At 52.0% G+C, this 22,931-nt stretch overlaps 1 protein-coding gene across 1 annotated transcript; it reads left to right on the top strand.

Moving 5' to 3' along the window:
* Positions 1-292: 292 nt before the first annotated feature.
* On the top strand, positions 293-10,031 carry ASL (argininosuccinate lyase). Its single transcript, XM_026515917.4, has 17 exons — positions 293-349; positions 551-605; positions 3,868-4,062; positions 4,659-4,742; positions 5,004-5,060; positions 5,223-5,320; positions 6,511-6,588; positions 6,689-6,766; positions 7,200-7,252; positions 7,615-7,677; positions 7,866-7,980; positions 8,171-8,255; positions 8,367-8,426; positions 8,688-8,771; positions 9,382-9,462; positions 9,605-9,711; positions 9,821-10,031. Exons 2-17 carry the CDS (start codon positions 594-596, stop codon positions 9,963-9,965), a joined length of 1,395 nt encoding a protein of 464 aa, XP_026371702.1. The 5' UTR covers positions 293-349; positions 551-593; the 3' UTR covers positions 9,966-10,031.
* Positions 10,032-22,931: the final 12,900 nt, after the last annotated feature.

The following is a 22,931-nucleotide window of genomic DNA, read 5'->3' as shown; positions in this document are numbered from 1 at the left end:
AATGATTGGGCATGCCCTTTCACCTTATGTACCTTGTGAGCCCGCCAGGCCTGGACGGGTGTTTCCAAAGCCGGGCACAGTGTGTGGCCCTCAGCGCTGTCGCTCAGGCACCACCCTCACCACCCTCACCCCCGCCCTGGGGCCGCTGGATCCTAAGCCACTCCCGAAGCCGCTCCGCCCACAGCCAGGGTTGGAGGGCGCAGGCAACGCCCACTCCGCCAGGCCGCCTGGGATTGGTGCGCCCGCCGCCAGGAGGCGGGCACGGGGCCGGGCAGCTGCTGACGCTCGCGCGGCCAGAAAAGCCCCGCCAGGTGGCTGGCTAGGGGACTGACCGCGCGGCCAGGAGGTGGTGAGTGCGGGACGGGAGGGACGCGCGCGGCGGGCGGAGCGGAGGACGCCGACGACCGTGGCGCGCGCGCTGGGCGCTGCCCACGTCCGCCTCCCCACAGGCTGCGCGGGGCCAAGCGTAGAGCCGGAGCCCGCAGCCGGCCCCGCCCGAGGGACCCCGTCCAGGCGCCGAGGAGGTTGTCAGTCCCGGCTTGTCTTCCAGACCCGGATCACCCAGGCTCCTGGACGACGAGGAACCGCCCATCATGGCATCGGAGGTGAGTGGGACCTCGGGGACGCAGGTCCTCCGAGTCTCCAAACGAGGGGGAGGGGCGCTCTGGGAGCCAACCAGGGCCGTGACCTGCACACGGGATCTCCCGATGCCAGACCCGCCGCCGGCCACCTTCCTGGTAATCGTCTTCGCTGGCTCCAGGCGATGCGTACCTCCTGGTGCACAAGCCGGAGCCTGGGAGAAACCTGTGCCTGGACTTCCCGGTGGCCGCATTACCGTCGGCTCTCTCCCCTCACCTCCCCAGGAGCCTGTGTGACACTCACCAAGTCACAAGACTAGGAAAGGCCCTGACCTGACCTGATAGTGCTCCCAGCGAGGGGGCAGGAAAGGAGCTGCCCACTCCTTCAGCTCCCTCACCTCTTCATTCCTTCTTCCCCGATGCCCTTCCTGTTAGTCCCCACCCTGCGCCCCTTCTCCTGCTGCCGCAGTTGTCTCTGTGTAGCCCAGTCTACTTGACTCTGGCTTGTGCGAAGAAGGTGGGGGACCATGTCCTGTGGCCCTAGTGGCCCCAGTGCCTGGTGGCTTCCTGTCTCACTGGCCTCCCTTCCTTAGAGCCAGGGGGCTCCTGGGTTCTCTTCCTGACCACTGACTAGGCACAAGTCCCTTTTCTCGGGCCTCAGTTGAATTATCTGGCAAATGGGGATAATAATAGATCTCTGTCTGCTTCTGTAAGGTACTGGATCATCAGGTCAGGGCTTTGAACCTTTCAGGTAAAAGGGGCTGTTTGCTTGATGCCAGTGAAGGGTACCTGTGGCCTGGGAAGCAGGAGGTCTGGGTTCCAGTCCTTTTGGGTCCTCATTAGTTAGCAAGGCGCTTCCTCTCTCTGGACCTCGGTTTGTTCATCTGAATAAACTGGGTAAGAACGCCTGCCCTGCTAGTTTCTGGATCATGGTGCTGGGGGGGGGGGGGGAGGGACGACAGGCCCTGGACTTTGGAGGCAAACGAAGTTGGTTTCTGAAGCAGTCAGTCAACCTCCCGGGGTAACAGTGCCCGCCTCATGCCTAGCACAGGGCCAGGCTCTCGTACTACATAGCAGGTGGCCCGGTAAATGGTGGCTAATGATACTGACAGTAAGAACACGTTATTTTCCTTGTGCATTCTAAACTGCCTGTTGCTCATTCATCCCAGCCCAAACCAGTGCCCCTGCCCCCTTGCCCCAGAGGTATCATTCTGGCCCAGATGTGCCCTAGGTCAGAGGAGGGCCCTTTCTGCCACATTGGGTCTCCCCCTCTCCTCAGAGCCCACAGGGTGGCACCTCATTCTGACATCCTTCTGGGATTTTTTTTTTTAAGATTTTATTTATTTGAGAGAGAGATTGAGAGCTTGTGGTGGGGATAGGGGGCCAGGAGCGGGAGAGAGAATCTCAAGCAGCACGCTCCCCACAGAGCAGGGAGCCGAGCGGAGCAGCTCTATCTTAGGACTTTGAGCAGAAACCAACAGTCAGACACTGAATGGACTGAACCACCCCGGCCCCCTCTTTCTGGGGTCTTTTTAAGCCTGCCAGTGGGGTGGCAGCTTGGCGCCCATCCAGAGTGGGCTGCCTTCAGGAGACCAGAGCATCAGGTGCCTTCTGCTTGCCCCAGGCTGCCCTGTGGGTTGGTGCTAATTGATTTGGCTGCAGCCTCCCTTGTTAAGTAGTTGTTATTACCAACAACCCAGGCAGGGAGTCCAGGGCCTGCTGGAGGAGGCGGTGCCAGGTTCCTGGCTGAGGGGCCGGCTGGTCCCAATCCTGACCGGCACTGGCCTGCCCTGGTCCTCTGACCCCAGCAGACAGGAAAGGGACCCACGTGGTGCTTTGCAGAAGGTCTAGGCTTGGCGGGTAAGGGGCGGATCTAACTCAAAAGGTTGAGGGGGGGCGGAGGCTGCTTCTGCAGGGCAGAGTCCTCAGACAGCCAAGGCTGCCGGGCAATGAGGGGTCAGGTCACAGCCTGGAGCCTGAGCGCGCTGGAGGCCCCCACCCTGCCCCTGGCAGCCCTCGGCCCCTCCCTTACTAAGAGAATTTACTGAGTGCCAGGCACTGTGCTACGTATGCACTTAGAAATTTTACCTAATTGAATGCTCACAAGAACTCCAGCAGAGAGGTGCTGCTATTGCCCTTATGTTACAGAGGGGTAACCCTGCAGCTTAGAGAGGTTATATACATACTCACAATCGGGGGGCTAGGAAAGGTCTGGGACACTGCAGGGTGACAGAGGAGGACATACGTCCCCAGCAGCACTTATAAACTCCCCCTCCACAGGAAAGTTGGCAGTGACGTAAAATGCCTACCTTCACCCAGGGAGCACTCTGCTACTCCTTGGCATTCTGGGGGCTGGGACGGCTCCCCATGTGTTCCTTACCCCTCCCCCATCTGTCACATGCCCTGGCCTCTGTACTCTTTCAAAACAGAGGTGTCTCTGTCCCACCCCTCTGCCCTTAGCTCCTGGGGGGCAGAGGGTCAACTAGTGACCTTCTAGAAGGCCTATGATAACAGATGTGCCAGAGGCGCTCTCCAAAGGAGTGGTGGAGGTTGGGATCTTAGGCCCTGCCCCAAGCTGTGGGAGAGAAATGCAGGCCATTGGAGCCTGATGGGGCCCTTCAGGCGCTCCCTTGCCTGTCCCTGCTGCAAAAGTTCAGGATACCAGAGCCAGCAGAGAGGCCCTGGTGGAACACGGGGTTTAGTGTGCGGACTCTGCTTCAGATAGCTGGGCTGCAGTCCTGGCTCTACCACCCCAGCAGGGGCTCTGTGCCTTGGTTTCCCCTATCTGTAGCGGGATAGGATTGGTACCGACTTCAGAGAGTTTCTGTTGGTGCATTCCAAGCAATTAAAATTATGCCTGGCCCACAGTAAGAATGTGATATATGTTAGCCAGGATTATTATCCTTATTGTTGGAATATCAGAGCTGGATTCAAACTCCAGATTCCAGCGTGACTTCTCCCCTTGGTCAGTGGCAGGACAGGTCCCAGAAGTTCTGCTGTAGTCTCAGGGTGCCTTGTACCCTGCCATCATTTCCTTAGACAAGTGTCACAGGGTGGGAGAGAACCCTAATTTCAGTGTCCAGCCACATTCCCACGCTGACTCCCTGAGTGACTTCGGGCAAGTTCCTGAGCCTCTCTGAGCCTCAGTTTCCTTATCTGTCCAGTGAGAATAATCCTGCCTGCTGGTTGCCACTGCCATCAGACTTGATAACTCCCCTGTGGGCCTTTTGTGAGAGTCACTGTTCTCAAGGGTGGGGAGGAGATTAATTGCTCCTGCTCTCCTGGCCAGAGTGGGAAGCTATGGGGTGGCCGGTTTGTGGGCGCAGTGGACCCCATCATGGAGAAGTTCAACTCATCCATTGCCTACGACCGGCACCTGTGGGAGGTGGACGTGCAGGGCAGCAAGGCCTACAGCCGGGGCCTGGAGAAGGCGGGGCTCCTCACCAAGGCTGAGATGGACCAGATACTCCGTGGACTGGACAAGGTATCCTCTACACCCCGAGGCCCACCCTAGAGCCCCTTCCCGCGGTCCCAGGCTCCTACCAAGTCCCGAGCACAGGCGGTAGGGCCATCCAAGCACATCATTTTCCCTTGTGATGATATGTCTATTGAGAGCTCTTTATTTTTTAAAAAAACTTTTAAAAGCTTTATTTATTTTAGAGAGAAAGCAGGGGGAGGGGCAGAGGGCGAAGAAGAGAGAGAGAATCTGCAGCAGACTCCCCACTGAGCGAAGAGCCAACACGGGGTTCAGTCCCACAACCCCGAGATTATGACCTGAGCTGAAATCAAGAGTCGGCCGCTTAACCTACTGAGCCACCCAGGTGCCCCCGTCAAGGTGCCCTTTAAACCATGTGCTGTGCTGTGTCTCTCTTCATCTTTTAATGCCTCCATGGCCCGTGGCTCATGGGGGAAGGAGACCTGGGCCTGAGATGCTCCCTTGGGGGTGGGGGCTACACTTCCCTGTGGAGCACTCCTAGGACTCAGCTCTTATACGGAGACCCTCAGTGATCAGAGTCGGGGTGGGACCAAGGCTGTGGATGGCTGACCCCTGACACCTGGGGTTGTTGCCATCTGCTACAGGTGGCTGAGGAGTGGGCTCAGGGCACCTTCAAGCTAAACCCCAATGATGAAGATATTCACACAGCCAACGAGCGGCGTCTGAAGGTATGACCCCCTCCCTGTCCGCCTGGCCTCCCCTCTCCACCTCGCCCTTGGCCACTTGGAGCATAAACACCGCCATCCTGTTCCCTTCATCAGTGGCAGAGTGCAGGCCAGCCCTCAGAGCAGGTGGCCTCCACAGAGATGGCAGTGCCCAGGAGTAGGGAGGGAAGGTGACAGGGCTGGGAGGAGCCAGGCCTTGCCTGGGCTGACCACACTGGGCTACAAGCAGGCAGACCCTGACCCCATGCCTCCCTCCACCCCCAGGAACTCATCGGTGAAACCGCAGGGAAGCTCCACACGGGCCGAAGTCGGAATGACCAGGTGCTGCCCGCTCCTACGCCCCCCGCCCCACCCCACCCCTGGGCCCTGTGCATTCCCGATCTCGGGGAGCCCAGGTGGCAGATTTAGGGCTCGGCAGTGGCCCTGGCTCCCCAGCGAAGCCACACATCTGTCTCCCTGAGTGCCACCCTCTCCTCCCCGCAGGTGGTCACGGACCTCAGGCTGTGGATGCGGCAGAACTGCTCTAAACTTTCCGCCCTCCTCTGGGAGCTCATCAGAACTATGGTGGACCGGGCAGAGGCGTGAGTCTCCCGTGGACTCCCAGGTGGTGGCAGGGAGGGGCACGAGGGCAGCCAGGGCCTCCTCCTCCCCAAGACAGGCAGCCTGAAGGCCAGATCTAGGTGGCAAGGGTGAAGAGGGTCGGGGAGCCAGGCCCTGGGGTTCAGGGGCGTCCTGGAACTCCTAGACCAAGTAAGCCAAAGCAGCCAGGAATGGGGGCATTTCCTGCCGTGTTTCCTACTCCCATGTCCGCTGAGCTCAGCAGGCAGGGCAGGCTCCCCTCTGAGGCTTCATAAGTAGGAGGCTGAGGCCCTAGGCAGATACTTGAAGCCTGAGGAAAGGGGCTGCCTATGCCTGGGTAGGCTTGGGGCAGCCCAGGTCTGTGCCCTCTGTCTGCCATCCCTCCCCCCTGTCCCCACCCAGCGTGGCTGGTGTAGGACAGCCAAAGCTGCCTCCCACGGGCCTCATCCCAAGTTTTGGCTCCTGTGACCTCACGTCTTTGGGGTTGGCTTTGCCCCTTGCAGACCTGGTGTCAGAGACAGGGTTGACCCTTCCTCTTCCCCAGCTCCCTGTGACCTTTCACAGACCTTACCGTCTGGGGGAAAACAAGGGCCAGGAACCGCCACCCTGGGGGTGCTGGGAGAAATAGGGAGTGACTGCTAATGTCTACAGGGTTTCTTCTCCGGGGGGAATGAAAATGTTCTGAAATTGATGTGGTGATGGGTATACACTGACGTGTAGAGTTTAAATGGGTGAATTGTAGGTGAATTACATCTCAGTAAAGCTGTTTATTAAGCAGAAAAAAACAAAAACCAAAACATCACGTACAGCACCTCGGTCTCTGTCTTGCCTACGGGAAAGTGCCCCCTGCTCTTCCGAAGTCCCTGGGAGCTTCTCAAGGGGTCACAAATCCGACTCCCCCTGCCGGGTAGTACCCATTCTGTGTCTCCTCCTTTGCTCTCCAGTCCTGCTCCGGGGAGGCTCCTCGGCCCTGGCCCAGTCCTTGGATCTCCCCGCCCCACTTCTGGTCTCTTCTTTTAGGATGTGTTTGTCCCCAGGATATCACTTGGTTTCTTGTGCAGGCAGATCCTTGGAAGGCTGGCCCTGCTTTTCCCTGGTGGGGCTCAGGCCTGCAGGGTGTGGGGTGACACAGGCACAGCTTGCCTGGACTTCCTGAGCCCCTCAGGCCCCTGCTCCTAATCTTCCCCCACAGGGAACGTGACGTCCTCTTCCCAGGGTATACACACCTGCAAAGGGCTCAGCCCATCCGCTGGAGCCACTGGATCCTGAGGTGAGTGGGCTGGGGCATAGGGCAGGGGTGCTGTGGAGGGGCTGTGATGGAAGGGAGGGCCCCGGGGTACCCTGACCTCGTGCCCCCTGGCTTCCTACAGCCATGCTGTGGCGCTGACCAGAGATTCTGAGAGGCTGTTGGAGGTACAGAAGCGGGTCAACGTCCTGCCCCTGGGGAGGTGAGTAAGGCCCCAGTGTTCCGAGGACCTGGTTGGGGGTGGGGGTTGTGGCACATAGTTAACATGGTCCTCGGGGAGCAACAGAAGAGGGGGAGCTAGCACGGACAGGGCAGACAGCCAGGTAACTAACTGCCCTCTCCATTCGGGGTTCTTCGTACCTGGAAGGGAGGGAACCCTGCATAGACCTGCAGCTCTCTCTAAGATGGGAATAACCGGGGGGTTCTCAAGTATGTCAGAGCCGGGCCAGAGCTCTCCAGAGAGGTTCCAGAGAGCCAGCCAGTTGCCCACAGTCTGCCATTGCGGCTCCCTGGGGACAAGTGTTCCATCAGCCACGCTGCCTAGGTGGCAGGCCTGACAGGCAAGGCTTGGCTCTGGGTGTGCATGCGCGTATGTGCCAGGAGCCCTGGTCACCTGGGATCCCCTGTTCCTGCAGCGGGGCCATTGCAGGCAACCCTCTGGGTGTGGACCGGGAGCTGCTCCGAGCAGGTGAGGTGCCCTGCCCCTCCTCCCCACGGAGATCCCCCTCAGCGCCTGTCAGCTCCCACAGACACACACTTGGAAGGGGGCAGGGGTCTGGTTGAAACCCTCATTTATTAACTATGGACACTGAGGCTAGAGAGGCAAGAAAAGGTTTGTGGCAGGGGTGCGTGGCACTGGGGACCCTCAGGGCTCCTGCTTCCTTCCTGGGACCTGTACGAGAGACCCTCCCCCACTCCTGTCCCTCCCTACGCTCCTCCCTAGAAGGGTCTCAAGGAGGACGTGGGTGGGCAACCTGATTTGGGGTGCAGGAAGCCCCTCCTTGCCCTCCAGCCCAGCCCTATTGCCTTCCCCATCTCCCCCTCCTCCAGAACTGAACTTTGGGGCCATCACCCTCAACAGCATGGATGCCACCAGTGAGCGCGACTTTGTGGGTGAGTCTAGGAGCCAGCATGCTTGCCCTCGATAGGGCCGCTCCCCTGCAGTGTGCTCTGATTTGTCCTCTAGCCTGGCACCTCTCCAGCCTCCTCCCACCGCGTGTCTGCTCCACCTGGGGCTTCTCCAGGCTGAGCGAGGGGAGGCCCGGGCACCAGAAGGCCTGCTCTCCCTTTCCTCCCACAAGCTGAGTTCCTGTTCTGGGCTTCGCTGTGCATGACCCACCTCAGCAGGATGGCTGAGGATCTCATCCTCTATGGCACTAAGGAATTCAGCTTTGTGCAGCTCTCAGATGCCTACAGGTAAGCCTGGGCCCTGTCCTGCCCCAGCCCTGAGCCCACCCGCATGGCTTCCTTCCTCCCCACCCCTCCCCCCAGGCCCCGGGGCAGACCCGGACTGCTGGACTGCCTGCTGCTGGACCTCACCCGATCCGGCCTGCAGACCAGCCCGGGGGCCGGGGAGCCCTTTCAGCCCCAGCATCTCTGTCCCCAGCACCGGAAGCAGCCTGATGCCCCAGAAGAAAAACCCAGACAGTCTGGAGCTGATCCGGAGCAAGGCGGGGCGAGTGTTTGGCCGGGTGAGCAGGGCGGGGAGCGGGGCAAGGCTTCTGGGCTGACCGGGACGGTCCTACGGGAACTTCCAGGATGGGCTCTGAGGTCCAGCCTCCCCATTCTCACTCTTTTCCCAGTGTGCTGGACTCCTGATGACACTCAAGGGCCTTCCGAGCACCTACAACAAGGACTTACAGGTGCGAGGCCGGGCCGTGGGTGAGGGACCCACCCGCACACACACCGCCCATTTCTCAGGGCCCTGGCGCACCCAGGCAGGGGCCCCGCAGAACTGCCACCACCCCTGCTATGCACCCAGCCCTTGACTGCCCTTGAGAACTGTCTCCTCTCTGTTGGCGTGGGTTGTACGAGGCGCCGAGTGTTCCCAGTGGAGGGCAGTGGGGATACCTCCGTGGGGGACAAGGCTGCTGGGCTCTCACCTCCTGCCACGTGCCTCCCAGGAGGACAAGGAAGCCGTATTTGAAGTGTCAGACACCATGAGTGCCGTCCTCCAGGTGGCCACGGGCGTCATCTCTACACTGCAGGCAAGCCCCCCGTCTTCTCCCCCAGGCCCCTACACTCTGGGATGGGCATGCCAGGAGGTGATCTTGCGAGGAGGTGAGGGTGGGTGCATCCAGAAGGTCCGGGGGTGGGGGGAGGTGGGTAGGCGTTTGCCCCTGCCCCTGGGAACAGCAAAGGGACAAAAGGTGCTAGCTGCAGTAGAATGGAAGTGGGTTAGACTCTAGGGGTCCCATCAATGGGCCTGACCAGATTTCCTTTTTAGTCATTTGTGATGGGAAATCTCAGGATGCACAGTTGAGAGCACGCATAGGGAACCCCTATGGACTAACCCCCAGCTTCAACAATAATCAACTCACGGCGTTTCTTGCTTTGGCCATCTGTACCCACTACCCGCCACCTCCTGGTCCTTCTGATGCACGCTAAAGCTGGGGGCAACCCCAGTAGCACCCCTAAACATCATCAGTGATGATGGCAAATGGCTCAAGCAGAGAGAGCAGAATAGGCTGGGTCAGAGTGGATCTGCCCAAGGCTGGGGACATCCAGGGTAAGGGTACCCCCCCTTAGGCCTGAGGCTGACAGCTTCACCACCCAGGGTCCCCAGGACTCACCACTCCCCCCACCGGTGTCCCCCAGATTCACCGTGACAACATGGCACGGGCTCTTAGTCCTGACATGCTGGCCACCGACCTCGCGTACTACCTGGTCCGCAAAGGGGTGAGTGTGGGGTGGTTGGGGGGAGGGCCGAGGAGATGGGGATGCCCCCTAGGCAGAGGATGGGGCGCGTGAGGGAGGTCATGGGCAGAACAGGGATCAGAGGAAGATTGAGTCGGTGCTGCCCTTATCCCGGCTGTCCCAGATGCCATTCCGCCAGGCCCATGAGGCCTCCGGGAAAGCTGTGTTCATGGCCGAGACCAAGGGGGTCGCCCTAAACCAGCTGTCACTGAAGGATCTACAGACCATCAGGTACGGCCCCCTCCTCTGCCTCTGCTGCCTCCCAGGAGGTGAGCCTGGGCCCCTGAGGCCCCCGGGTGGCCCTGCTGGGCCCTGGCCCACCTTCTCTTCTTTCCCCCAGCCCCCTGTTCTCGGGCGACGTGAGCCGCGTGTGGGACTATGGCCACAGCGTGGAGCAGTACGCCGCCCTGGGTGGCACGGCGCGCTCCAGTGTCGACTGGCAGATCGGCCAGGTGCGAGCACTGCTGCGGGCCCAGCAGGCCTAGAGCCTTCTCCACCCCGCTCCCAAATAAAGCAGGCCCAAGAGGAGGCCTCTGCTTCTTTCCTGCCCAGCCCGACTCCCTCAGCGGTTGGCTTTCAGGGGTCTGTTGAGTGGGCAGTAGGGGCCATCAAGGAAGCAGAGAAAATGGACAAGGGTGGCAGTAGTCATAGATGGGGAGGGAGGAGAGCGGATTGCCTTCATTAGAACCTCCGCCCTGCTCAGGCCCTACGCCGTTCACTGCAGGCATCATAGTAACCTCCTGCTTAGAGCGTTCTGGGAGGGCTGGCCTCCTTGGAGCCTTGATGGTACCTGATGGGCTTGGTTATCTCAGTCAGTCCTTGTTCATTATCCTTCCTCCCAGCGTCCTCTAGGCTCCCCTGCTCATACTCTCCCCTTGCTTAGCCCACACTTCCCTGAACACGACAGGGTGTCCTGCGCCCTCGTGGGGAGAATGGTATCTTTGGTGGTGAAGTCGGTCATCCAGCTAGCCTGTGATGCCAGGCACTAGCTGAGATTCATACACATGCAAAGATGTCTCCTTTGGACCATGAGGTGAGGGCCCCAGACAGGCAGTGCCCGGAGGGGCCTGCCCCATGTTGCAGTCAAGGACTTGCATTTAGTCTGCAAAGGGCCTGAGGCCAGGTCTGGTACACAGTAAATGTTCAATAGCAGTGAGTCCAGGGCCAGCAGAGACCTCTTCTACACAGATGTCACCAAAATCCTGATTAGAAATATCTGAAATTTATGTTTTATTAACAACAAAGCTAAACTCAAGGAAGAATGAATAACCCATCCCAAGTGTTTCTTGGGAGCAATGGAAACACTTCATAAACTCAACAGCCAAAACGCCAGCAGTGGGGACACCACGCCACATTCCAAAAAGGGCCAAGGCTGTGGTCACAGAATGTTCTAGAGTCTTGGCTCTCAAAGTGTGGTTCCTCCTTCCCCTCCTCCTCCTCATCTGGGAATTTGTTTAAAAATGCAAACCTTCAGGTCTGAGACGTATTAAATCAGATTCCAGGTGGGGGCCCAGCTATCTGTTTTTGCAAGGCCTTCAGGTGGTTCTGATGCACGTTCAAGTTTGAGAATCACTGGTCTCTCGAATCTTGTTACCTAAAATTGCCCCAGACCACCACCCCCTCCCGGGTCCCAGCCTGACCTGATCCAGAATGTGCATTTTAGCAAACTCCCCAGATGCTTCTTGTACACATTAGAGTCAAAGTGCTGATCCAGGGAAATCTCCAATCTGGTCTCAGAAAGGAAGGAGGGACTTATGTCCGTCAAACAGCAGACAGGATTAAAATAATGATTGCCATCCATGTGACACAGGGAGCAGTTCGTTGGTAGGGCAGCACCACAATCTAAATGGGAACTCTGTTTTCAGATAATCCTATTAAAAGTTTCTCCTTAATTAGAATCAGCCCCCCAGTGCTTCCCACCTGTGAGCCTGGCCACATGCCCTCCGACCCGACCAGAGGAATGAGGCTCTTCTGGCTCAGGGAGAGCAAGAGTTTGTGTAGCCTTTCTCCAGACTGTCCATACATGATTGGCAGACCCTTGTCTGCCTCTTTCTGTTCTGTCACCAACTGTCTACACCAAAGTTCAGTAGGACCTTGTCTTGTTTTCCCGTTGCTGCTGTAACGAATTACGCCACATGGTGGCATAAGACAACATAAACATTATCTTATAATTCTTGAGGTCAGAGTCTGAAATGGGTTTTACTGAGACAAAATCAAGTGTCAACGAGCATCTGGGAGAATCTGTTTCTTTGCCTTTTCCAGTTTCTAGAAGCCACCTGCGTTCCTTGGCTTGTGGCCCGTTCCTTCTTCTCTGAGGCCAGCAATACAACATCTTCAAGTCCGTCTCTAACTCTGACCCTCTGCTTCCTTTGTCACATCCTCTAACTGACCTTTCTGCCTCCCTCTTATAAAGACCCACGTGATTACACTGGATCCACCTGGATAAATCAAGATATTCGCTTCATCTCATGATCCTTAACTTAATCGCATCTGCAAAGTTCCTTGTACCATGTTAGGTAACATAGTCACAAGTTTGGGGATTATGATATTGGAGAATCATTGTTCAGTCTACTACATTCTGTTGTCTGGCTCTCAAAGACTAATGTCCTTCCCATGTGCCAAATATTCATTCCATCCCATGCCCCCCCCCCCGCCCGCCCAAGTTTTAACCCCTTAAACACCAACACAAGTTCTAAGTCTCATCAGCTCAGAAGTCCCATATCTCATCATCCAAATCATCTAACTTAGGTATGAGTGAGACTCTGGGTGTGATCCGTCCTGGGGCAAAATTCCTCTCTATCCACAAATCTGAGAATCTCACGTGATTGTGGTGTGGATTAGAGCTCACACAAACTCAAGAAACAAATGATCTAATCCCAGAATACAGGGCTTGGTTAGGCACAGGATAACACTTAGAGGCATTTCAATTTATTCTTTTGTAAGATTTTACTTATTTATTTTAGAGCACAAGTGGGGTGGAGGGGGGTGCGAGGAGCAGAGGAAGAGGGACAAGCAGACTCTGCACTGAGCACAGAGTCCTATGTGGGGCTCGATCCCAGGATCCCATGATCATGACTTGAGCTGAAATCAAGAGTCAGACACTCAACCGACTGAGCCACCCAGGAGCCCCAAGGCATTTCAATTGTAAAAGGAAGAAGATGGAAGGGAAAAAGGAATCACTGGTTCCAAGCAATTTTGAAATCCAATCCAGAAAATTCCACTAGGTTTCAAGGCCTTGGGAATGCAGGTTTCCCCTAGTCTCTGAAAGTACAGTGTTCCTATGAAACTTTTCATAAGCCAAAATGGGATAAAGTAAAGAAGCAATTACCATTAATTTCATATGGAAAATTTTTGAGCCTCTCTTAGGCTTTTCTGATACCTTAGAACATACCCTGGTAACAGAGGCACAAAATAAATCAAGACAAAGCACAGATGCTCACAGACACAGTTCAAAGCTCTGGTGGCTTGATGCTGAGAGGCTGAGTGCAGTTCCTGGGGAAGGAGCTAGGTGGGGCCGCTCTTGCTGCTTGGGGTGCACACTGCCTCCATAAAGGCTCATGGCAAAACAAACAATGCCGATTTTGCTTTTTTGCCTTTTTAAAAGCAAAAATCTTTGGATTTCTTTTGGTTAGTGAAAACGGGTACTAACGTAGATCTTTCATAAAAGGGAAGTGGCATAAGGCAAATTTGAAAAGCATGGGATGCCTGCAATCCTCGCTGCTTTTAAGCTCTGCCCTCTGGACCTGCCCCAACCCCTGCAGAGCCATCACTCCTTTTCCCCGAAGGAAACCACACGTCTTTACAGTAGAGTAACATGTAAGTACATCGGCCTGTTTCCTGCTTGTAGAATTTTGAGGAAACTCGGGAAGCCTTTAATTTCCTCTTCTCTCTCTTCCTTTTAGTCCTCGCTAGCAGTGTTTTGGCTGATATAATATCCTTAAGAACTTTGCAGGTCTCCTGTGAATGTCACAGGGGTTCACTTCACGAGACCAGAGAAAATGGACAATCGTGTGGGGGGGGGAGGGAAAAGTTGGGGATCGCAAACATCCTGATTTCAAAATCTACCACAAAGCTACAGTAATCAAAATGGTGTGATACTGGCATAAAGACAGACATATGGACTAATAGAGTTTAGAAATAAATCCTCACATATATGGCCCAACAGTTTTCAGCAAGGGTGCCAAAACATTCAGTGGGGAAAGATAATCATGTACAAAAGAATGAAGTTGGACTCTAACTGAACGCCGTGTTAAAACGGATCTATGACCTAAATGTAAGACCTAGAACTGTAAAACCCTTGGAGGAAACCACAGGGAAAAAGCCATAGGACATTGGATTTGGCAATGATTTCTTGGATATAATCCAAAGGCATAGACAACAAAGGAAAAAAATAGATTGACTTGATGAAAGTTTAAGAATTTGGTACATCAAGGATACCTAGTGACAGAGTAAAAAGGCAATGCACAGAATGGGAGAAAATAGTTGCAAATCATATATCTGTTGAGGAAATAATATCCAGAACCCATAGATAACTCTAACTCCACCACCAAAAAACAAACAACCCAATTCAACGATGGGCAAAGGCCTTGAACAGACATTTTTCCAAAGAAGAGATCCAAAAGGCCAATAACCACATAAAAAGATGCTTAATATCACTAATCAATAGGGAAATGCAAATCGAAACTACACCCAGTAGGATGGCTACTATCAAAACTCAGAAAAGAGCAAATGACAATTATATGGAGAAATAAGAGCCCTTGTGCACTGTTGAAGAAGGGAATGTAGAAAGACATCCGTCACTGGATTTAGGGCTCATCCTAAGCCAATATGACCTTGTCTTAACTGTTCATCGGGTCTCCATTCGGCACTGGACCTTTTTTTCTGCTTCCCATCTACTCCAGCTCAGCTAAAATGCCCCCCTCCCACCCTTTGAGATTGCCCTAGTAGAGTTTGGATTGAGGTTTCCGGAGCCACCCTTCTCCCTAGAGCACTAACTCCATGAGTTTACACTGCAACAGCAGCTCACTTCTGGGCCATGTGCTAGCGTTGTGGGATTCCTGCCCAGTATTTGAGACAAAAGATGGTCATTTTTGCTAAGGAAAGGGTGCATTGTGGGAGCAGGGACCTGGTTGACCCTCCCTAAAGGTGGACAATGACTTCATAAGGAGTGGATCAGTTTGACAAGCTCCCTCCTTAGGGTCAGGACCCAAGCAGAGCTTCCATGTGCTGCCTTAGCGGATGCCCGTCCTATGGCCGACCTTGAAGAACACCTCCAACCCCCTGAAGTGCAGGCTCGAGAGCTGGCCTGGTCGGTTGGCAACGGCCTCATCTTCAGCTCTTGCTCTGATAAGTGCTCCCTCCTCCGGCCAATGGGACATTCCTCTCTTTTCTCCACTCTTGCCCCTTTGAAAGGCCAACTCTGGGGTGTCCTCAAGCATCCTTCCTACTGGCAGAACAGCTCTGCAGTCTGGAAATGGGAGAGGAGAGGCAGCCTTGACCCATCTCCCAGGCTTTTGCTCCTCAGAGGTGAACTCTGACCCCTGAGCAGGCAGAGCCTGGAGACCAGGGGCCTAGATAGTGAGAACTTTTTTTTTTTTTAAGATTTTATTTATTTATTCAACAGAGATAGAGACAGCCAGCGAGAGAGGGAACACAAGCAGGGGGAGTGGGAGAGGAAGAAGCAGGCTCATAGCAGAGGAGCCTGATGTGGGGCTCGATCCCATAACGCCGGGATCACGCCCTGAGCCGACGGCAGACGCTTAACCGCTGTGCCACCCAGGCGCCCCGATAGAGAGAACTTTAATGAAAGTTCAAGACATCCTAACTCCCTGGGGTTGTTATTTTTTCCTTCTCTTCATTTTGTTTCCCCTGGAGTGAATTCTTTTTTTTTTTTTTTTAAGAATTATTTATTTGAGAGAGAGAGTGAGCAAGAGAGAGAGCACCGAGCAGGGGGAGGAGCAGAGGGAGAGGGAGAAGCGGACTCACAGCTGAGCAGGGAGCCTGATGTGGGGCTCGATCCCGGGACCCTAAGATCATGACCTGAACCAAAGGCAGACGCTTAACCAACTGAGCCACCAAGACACTACCTCCCCTGCTGCCCTCCCTCCCCCGACTGGAGTGGACTCTTAAAGGGAAAAAAAAGCCTCTGGGAATCTTTTCAGGGATGGGAGGAGAAAATTAAATTCTGTATTTGCTGTAATATTCTGCTTATCTTGAAAAAAAAATGTATGAAGTCACAGAGCTAAAAACACTGATTTCAAATTTGGAATTTCACAAAGCAGAATTACAGTATAAACACATTTACTTTAAAACATTAAGAGGCAAAAGACCACATATATAATTCCATTCACATAAAACACCTGGAATAGCCAAATTTATGGAGACAAAAGATAGATTAGTGGTTGCTTAGGACTAGATGCGAGGGACAGAAGGATAGGAAGCAAAGAACACAGGGGCGCCTGGGTGGCACAGCCGTTAAGCATCTGCCTTCGGCTCAGGGCGTGATCCCGGAGTTGTGGGATCGAGCCCCACATCAGGCTCCTCTGCTATGAGCCTGCTTCTTCCTCTCCCACTCCCCCTGCTTGTGTTCCCTCTCTCGCTGGCTGTCTCTATCTCTGTCGAATAAAAAAAAAAATCTTTAAAGAAAGCAAAGAACACAGAATTTCCTTTCAAGGTGATGAAAATGTTCCAAACTTGATTGCAGTGATGGTCATGCACATCTGGGAATATGCCAAAAACTATCGTGTCGTACACTGTAAGTGGGTGAGTTATGTGGTATTTGAATTATATGTCAATAAAACTTTTAAAAAATAAACATTAGGGTGCTCTCTTTGCTGAATCCACTGTGAGAATGAAGAGCATTTTCAGTAACCACGCTGTCCACATTCCAGAAAATGTCATTACTCTGAAGTGACAGTTATTGTGAAAAGCCCAGAGGAATCCTGTGGAGGGATGTCATCAGTGTAGAAATCAGCCTCCTTGGAAAGAAAAGCGAGAGGCTCTGGGCTGACAAACAGAGAGGAACTGGCGACCGTTCCGTCTGTAGTCAAATATAGCACATGAGCAAAGGTGTTCCACTGGGTTTCCATTAGGATGAGGTCATTTCCCCATTTATGTCTTTATTCAGGAGAGCAGGTCTCTTGTTAAAATCTGCAAATTCGGGACACCTGGGTGGCTCAGTCAGTTGAGCCTCTGCCTTTGGCTCGGGTTATGATCCCAGGGTCCTGGGATCAAGTCCCACATTGGGCTCCCTGCTCAGTGGGGAGTCTTCTTCTCCCTCTGCGCCTTACCCTGCTTGTGCTCTCTCTCTCTCTCGTGCTCTCTCTGACAAATAAATAAAATCTTTTTTAAAAATCTGAAAATTCTTGGATGAAAAAATCTATCTGCTGGTTCAAATGAGGCCAGGTATTGCTTGGTCAGTATCTCAAGCCCAGAAATTTACTGGCATTAAACTTGTACAAATTCACCTTCTTTGATTCAGCAAGGTACAACAGTTAATCTCAGGGATGTCAGAAAATTTTTAGATGTGCTAGACAGATCGCTGATGAAAAAGGTCTGAGGTTGTCCATCTCGAGAAACAAGAAGATGCCAAATGAGTCCCAAGACCTATTTGAGATATTGTTTAAAAGCAATAAAATTTATCTATTGGGGAAAAAAAAAAAAAAGGAAATCTCAGGTGCCTGGGTGGCTCAGTCGCTTGAGTGTCTGCCTTTGGCTCAAGTCGTCATGATCCCGGAGTCCCAACATCGAGCCCCATGTCGGGCTCCCTGCTCAGCGGAGAGTCTGCTTCTCCCTCTCCCTCTGCTCCTTCCCCTGCTCATGCTCTCTCGCTTGCTCACTCTCTCAAATAAATAAATAAAATCTTAAAAAAAAAAAAAAAAAGGAAGTCTCAAACTTGTGCTCTGATCAGCTGAGTATCCTGTGACTTGCTTGTTTAAGCTCAAGGCTGCGCCCCACCACAAGGGGAAGCATGCTCTATTAGTACTTTCTGTCCTAGACATCAGGAAGTCCTTTGCATGTAGGGTCATTTGGGAAAAGGAGTGGAAGTGCCATCAACCATGTTAATGCAGTTTTGGGTGTATTGCCTTGAGTAAGTCATTTACCTCTCTGAGCCTTAATTTCCTCATCTGTAACAGAGACAGAAGAAGCATTTTACAGTGTTTCGAGCTGTAAGGATCCCTTCGCAGAATCCCAGCTCACAGGGATTGCTATCAGTATTGTCATCAAGCAATTGGAATCCAGCGGGCTCCCCCACACACCCCCAGGTCACCTTTGCCCCAGTGATGCTCCGTATGCTCTCCCCTGGCAGGGCCCATGGGATGGTCATGGAACACGGAGGGGGATCCGTTGCCAGAAAGTCATAGTCCAGCTACAACCAGCCAGCCAGGACTCCAGTGCGGATCCCTGAGTACAAACGTAGTCACAGCGGCTGTCCCAGGAAGAAGGAAAAGGGAGAGGTTGCTTCTGACTGAGGAAACAAAATAGCTGGTGTCTGAACCATGCTTAGAAAGATGACCCAGAGAACAGGACAAAGAATGCTGCAGTCTCCAAGACAAGCCCTGGAAAGTATTTCTGGGCCCAAGAGACAGGTGCACGAGTAGAAGTGTGTGGAGCGATGGGAGAGACGCCCGGAAAAGCAGCTTAAGACAGACAGGCTTACAGTCACATAGCAAAGTGACTCCAGGCTTCAGATGTACAATAAGGGTGAATAAAACACAAACAGAAAAAGACCCCAAAAGATCTATCTCGTCAAGATTAAAGTAAGCGAGACCTCTTTGCGAACCAGACACAAGCAGGAGGGGTGCACGGGGAGCCACAGGGCCTGCCCCTAGCTCAAGGGCAGAGCTCATGGCCAAGGGCTTCCATCTTCTCTCCCCTGGGGTAGCAGGAAGTACAGCTGCCCATGGGTGCAACCCCCATGGAGAGCCCTCAAGATGCCCAGTAAAGGGGAAGATGGACGGACCCTCCACCCCGCAGCTCTACGCCTAGAACATACCCAGGCAAAGTCTCACACGGGAGCATAGGGTCAGGAGTCACCTGAGGAATGGAGGCTGCAGTGTTGATGGTGAACGTGAAAAATGGAAACAGCCTACACGCCGAATAGGGTAAGGGCACAATCAGGGGTGGTGTATTCGCACAGTGGAATCCTCTCCAGCAATCGAATGGTTGAGTTAGAGCTACGTGTCCCAGCGTGGCCAGGTCTGGCCAAAGCACGTGGCTACGCTGGTTTCTGGGGTGGGAGAGTAGACTCCCCTCCCAGGGAGGGGTGCTGCGGTCCGTGAAGGGTTGTTCAGTCTACCACAGGTATTCAGAGCAAGAAATGAGCGAGGTCACTTCAGACTGCGACCAGGGTCGGGGATGAATTAGGGAGATGTGAGAAGGTGACTGGAGAGGCTGCTACTTGATCTCAGGTGTGTGAGAGAAGAACATTACATGCCCCTTATTCCTCCCATCTTGTTTTTCTCCTTCCCGTATGGTCGGTTTTGAGCTCTTTTCTTGAGGTGGTGGAAAGCTGATATTGGGTCTTGAGAATGCTGCAGGAGAAAAGGAGTTTCAGGAAGGGTATGTCTCCTCTTTCCAGCAACTGCTACGCGGAGACGCCATTCCATGTCATGAAGTTGGTTCAAGGAATCTTACCCGAATGAAGTGTGGAATCGAGACTATTTATTTATTTGTTTGGTTTTTGTTTGGTTTTTGGGGTTTTTAAATTTTTTATATATAAAATGGAATGGAGAATATTTATGAAAGTTCTGTCCAGACCTGAAACTTGTTCTATTTTCTGTTACTAGAAGCTGTCCTTGGAAAGGAGACACTGATTTATACAGCAACATGGGGCATCTCAAATCGTTATGCTGAGCGAAAGAAGCTAGACACAAAAATCATCCTGCATAATTCTATTTGTGTGAAACCCTAGGGAAGCCAGATCTAACCTGGAGTGGCACAAAGCAGGTCAGCGGTTGCTTGGGGCCAGGGGTGAGGACAGGATTGACTGGGAAGGGTCAGAGGGACCTGCGTGGCGCAGTGGAAAAGTTCTATATTTTGATAGTGGTGATGGGTACTCAGGTGGGTACGTTGGCCAAGTCTTATCAAACCGTACACTTAGAATGGGTATGTGTTTTATTACATGTAAGCTATGCCTCCAGAATTTGTTTGGAAAAAAAAAAAAACTGCCCTTGGAAGTATTTCTGAAAGGTGGGGGAAAAACTTTTTAAGACAGTTGAACTTTAGAAACTATTTTTAGATCTTGTAAAAATAATCTTTAATCTCTAAAATACTTGTTACTTTAACTAGTTGTACTTCATAACTGCTGCCCTGATACTGATATTAAAATAGCAGGGGCTCCTCGCTGGCTCCGTCAGTAGAGCATAAACGCTCGATCTCGGGGTTGTAAGTTCCAGCCCCACCTTGGGTGTAGAGATTACTTAAAAATAAAATCTTTTGGGGCGCCTGGGTGGCTCAGTTGGTTAAGCAGCCAACTCTTGGTTTTGGCTCAGGTCATGTTCTCAGGGTCATGAGATGGGGCCCCACGTGGTGTCTACGCTCGGTGGGTAATCTGCTTGAGATTCTCTCCCTCTTCCTCCCCCTTTGCCCCTCCCCCCATAAATAAAGAAAATCTTTCAAAAAATAAAAAATAAAATCTTTTTAAAAATTAAAATAGCAATCAAAATGTCAAGTGACATCTCTGTATTCCTCATTTATGTATTTGTCCACCCTGAGGATAAATCTGACAGTTCCCTTTTCTCTATATACGTAGGAATGTATAATAAAACCCATAACTCTGTCAATTCCTGTTCAAACAGGAGTTTGAAAGTCTTTGAGAAGTAGTACGACAGAGTGACTACAAGTATAAATCTGGAACCCGATTGGTTAAGTTCAAATTCGCTCAGCAAATTGGTTAAGTTCAAACTCTGCCTGTTACTAGCTCTGTGGTATTAGAAAAGTTTCTCGACTTTGCTGTGCCTCAGTCACTGCATTAATAACATGAGAATAATAATAGTATCTACTTTGTAGGGTCATTGTGAGAAGTAAATAATACACCAAAAGCAACCAGTACATGGCACATAGTGTATCAGTCAGGTTAAGCTAGTTATGCTGTGGTAACAAACAGCTCGAAAATCTCAGTTGTTTGAAACAATACAGGTTTATTTCTCCCTCCTGCCATATATCCATCACAGGTTAGAAGGGGGGCATTGATCACCCTAAGTCACTCAGCCACTTAGGCTGATGGAAGTTCAATTTTGACTCATGTTTCCATGATCTGACCAAGTCAGGAAAAAGGGATGTGGCCGATTAGACACTGGCTCTTAAAATGTCTGCTGTTTACATTCCACTTAGCAAAAATAGTTACACTGTCACACCTAACTTCAGAGGGGCAAGACCTTGTGTCTAGAAATGGGGAGAACCAGAAATATTTGGTGACCAGCACTAATGACTACCATGGTTAGTTATTATAATTGCATTTTGAAGTAGGTAGAGGAGGACTTAATGAGGAGGTGACATTTTTGCAGAGGCCAGAATGAAAAAGGAGAAACTATGGGAGAAATATGTGTAAAGTCTGTAAGGCAGGAATGGGCTTGAAGTATTTGAGAAACAGAAAAATGGTTCAGTGTTTGGAGAATGAATGAATGAGAGCTAGCAGGGCTGGGTCACACAAGGCCTTATAGGTCATGGTAAGGAGTTTGAATTTTATTCCAAAGTGTAACGGGAAGCCACTGGAAGGTTTTAGCCAGGTGACATGGCGTAATCTTTATAAAGATCATTCACCATGGTTGCTCTTGTGGGATGGGCACATATGGAAAAAGGGAGATAAGTCTGGGTGAAGACGCTGGTGGTCTGGACCAAGCCAGTAGCAATATAGTCGGAAACAAGCTGGCATAGGCAAGATGAATTTTGGAAGGGGAGCTGATGGATTGGATGTGGAAGGGGAGGGAAAAGAAGGAATCAGTAGGTTTCTGGCCTCAGAAACTGAGTGGTGATGTTACCCGAAACTGGGTTCATCTCCTGGTGGGTGTTGAGTCAAAAGACAGAACCAAGCCAAAGAATAGGAAAAGGCAGGGTTTTTACCTGCAATGAGTAAAGGAGAACACCAGGGATATTTCCCAAAGCAGTGACTCCTTGAGCAAAAGGGGAAGTTTTAGGCCAAGAGCACATACATATTTATGAAGGGGCTTGTGCAGTGGGGGATTCAGCACGGAATTGGGGCAAAAGTCATCTTAAGGCGACAGAGTCCAGGTCGAAGTCACAGGGCCAGCAAGGGTCGCATTATCAATTCTCTGGCGCTAGTAGGTCTGGTATCTGAGTGCTCAAAGGGGTTTAGATCCTGCAAAGATAACTCAAGAATCTTTATCTGGTCAGTCTTCACCTTTGAATCAGAGCTGGGAGTTTTACCATGGATTTATTGTGCCTGATATGATTAGGCTGTCCCTGACAGTGGCTATTTGTTCTTACATTTTTCGTTCCCTTAAAATCTTCCCCTGGGGTCTATCCTTCTGCAATTTCAACATATCCCAGGAAGTGCTGCAAGAAATGTGCTTTGGGCAAGCAGTGCTTGTCAAGCATAGATGTCAAGATGGGTGGGGGCCTAAGAAGACTTTTCTTATGTCAAGAAAGCTATGCCTTGGCTTTCTTTTTCCAGAGACCTCGAACTCCTTCTGCTCACAGTTATTGAGATGGAGATTTTTTCCTGAAGTAGAAACTGGGGGGTAGTGGGGTTTTCTGAATCAAGACTTTTGGTTTTCCCCTGTTAACTTTGAGATGCTTGTGGATATTTAAGGGTTGATATCAGGTGGTACTTTGGTATATGAATTTGGAGCAATGTGGAATGGCCAAGGCTGGAGATGTAAACTTAGGGGCTGTGTTAGTTACCTATTGATGCGTAACAAATTACTCCCACACCTAGTAGCCTAAAGCAACAGACATTTATTATATCACGGTTTCTGTTGGTCAGGAATTTGCAAGTGGCTTAGCTGGGTAATTCTGGTTCTGGGTCTCTGATAAAGTTGCAGTCAAGGTGTTAGTTGGGGCTGCAGCCCCTTGAAAGCTTGATAGGGCTGAAGGATCCATTTCCAAGATGGCGAACATAGAAGGCTATTGGCAGGAGGCCTGAGGTCCTTGCTGGCAATTGGCAAGAGGCACATGAAACACCATAGGTACTTCAATATCCTTCAGGACTTGGCAGCTAGCTTCTCTAGCAAGAGATCCATGAGAGAGCAAGAGGCAGAAACCACGCTATGACCCAGTCTTAGTAGCAACATATCATTTCTGTCATCTTTTCTTGATCTCACAGACCAACCCTGATGTGATATGGGAGGAATTACACAAGGACATGAATCTCAGAGAATTTTATCATCATGTATATAGTATAGAAAGCCATGAGAATAGCTGAGATGATTTGGTGGGGGGAGAATATAGATAAAGAACCCTAGGACACTCCAACATTTAAAGATCAGTCA

This window comes from Ursus arctos, unplaced genomic scaffold (assembly GCF_023065955.2).
Source record: "Ursus arctos isolate Adak ecotype North America unplaced genomic scaffold, UrsArc2.0 scaffold_2, whole genome shotgun sequence".
Classification (NCBI taxonomy): domain Eukaryota; kingdom Metazoa; phylum Chordata; class Mammalia; order Carnivora; family Ursidae; genus Ursus; species Ursus arctos.
Note: the sequence above shows the minus strand (reverse complement) of the source record. Positions and strands in the feature narration are given on the sequence as shown.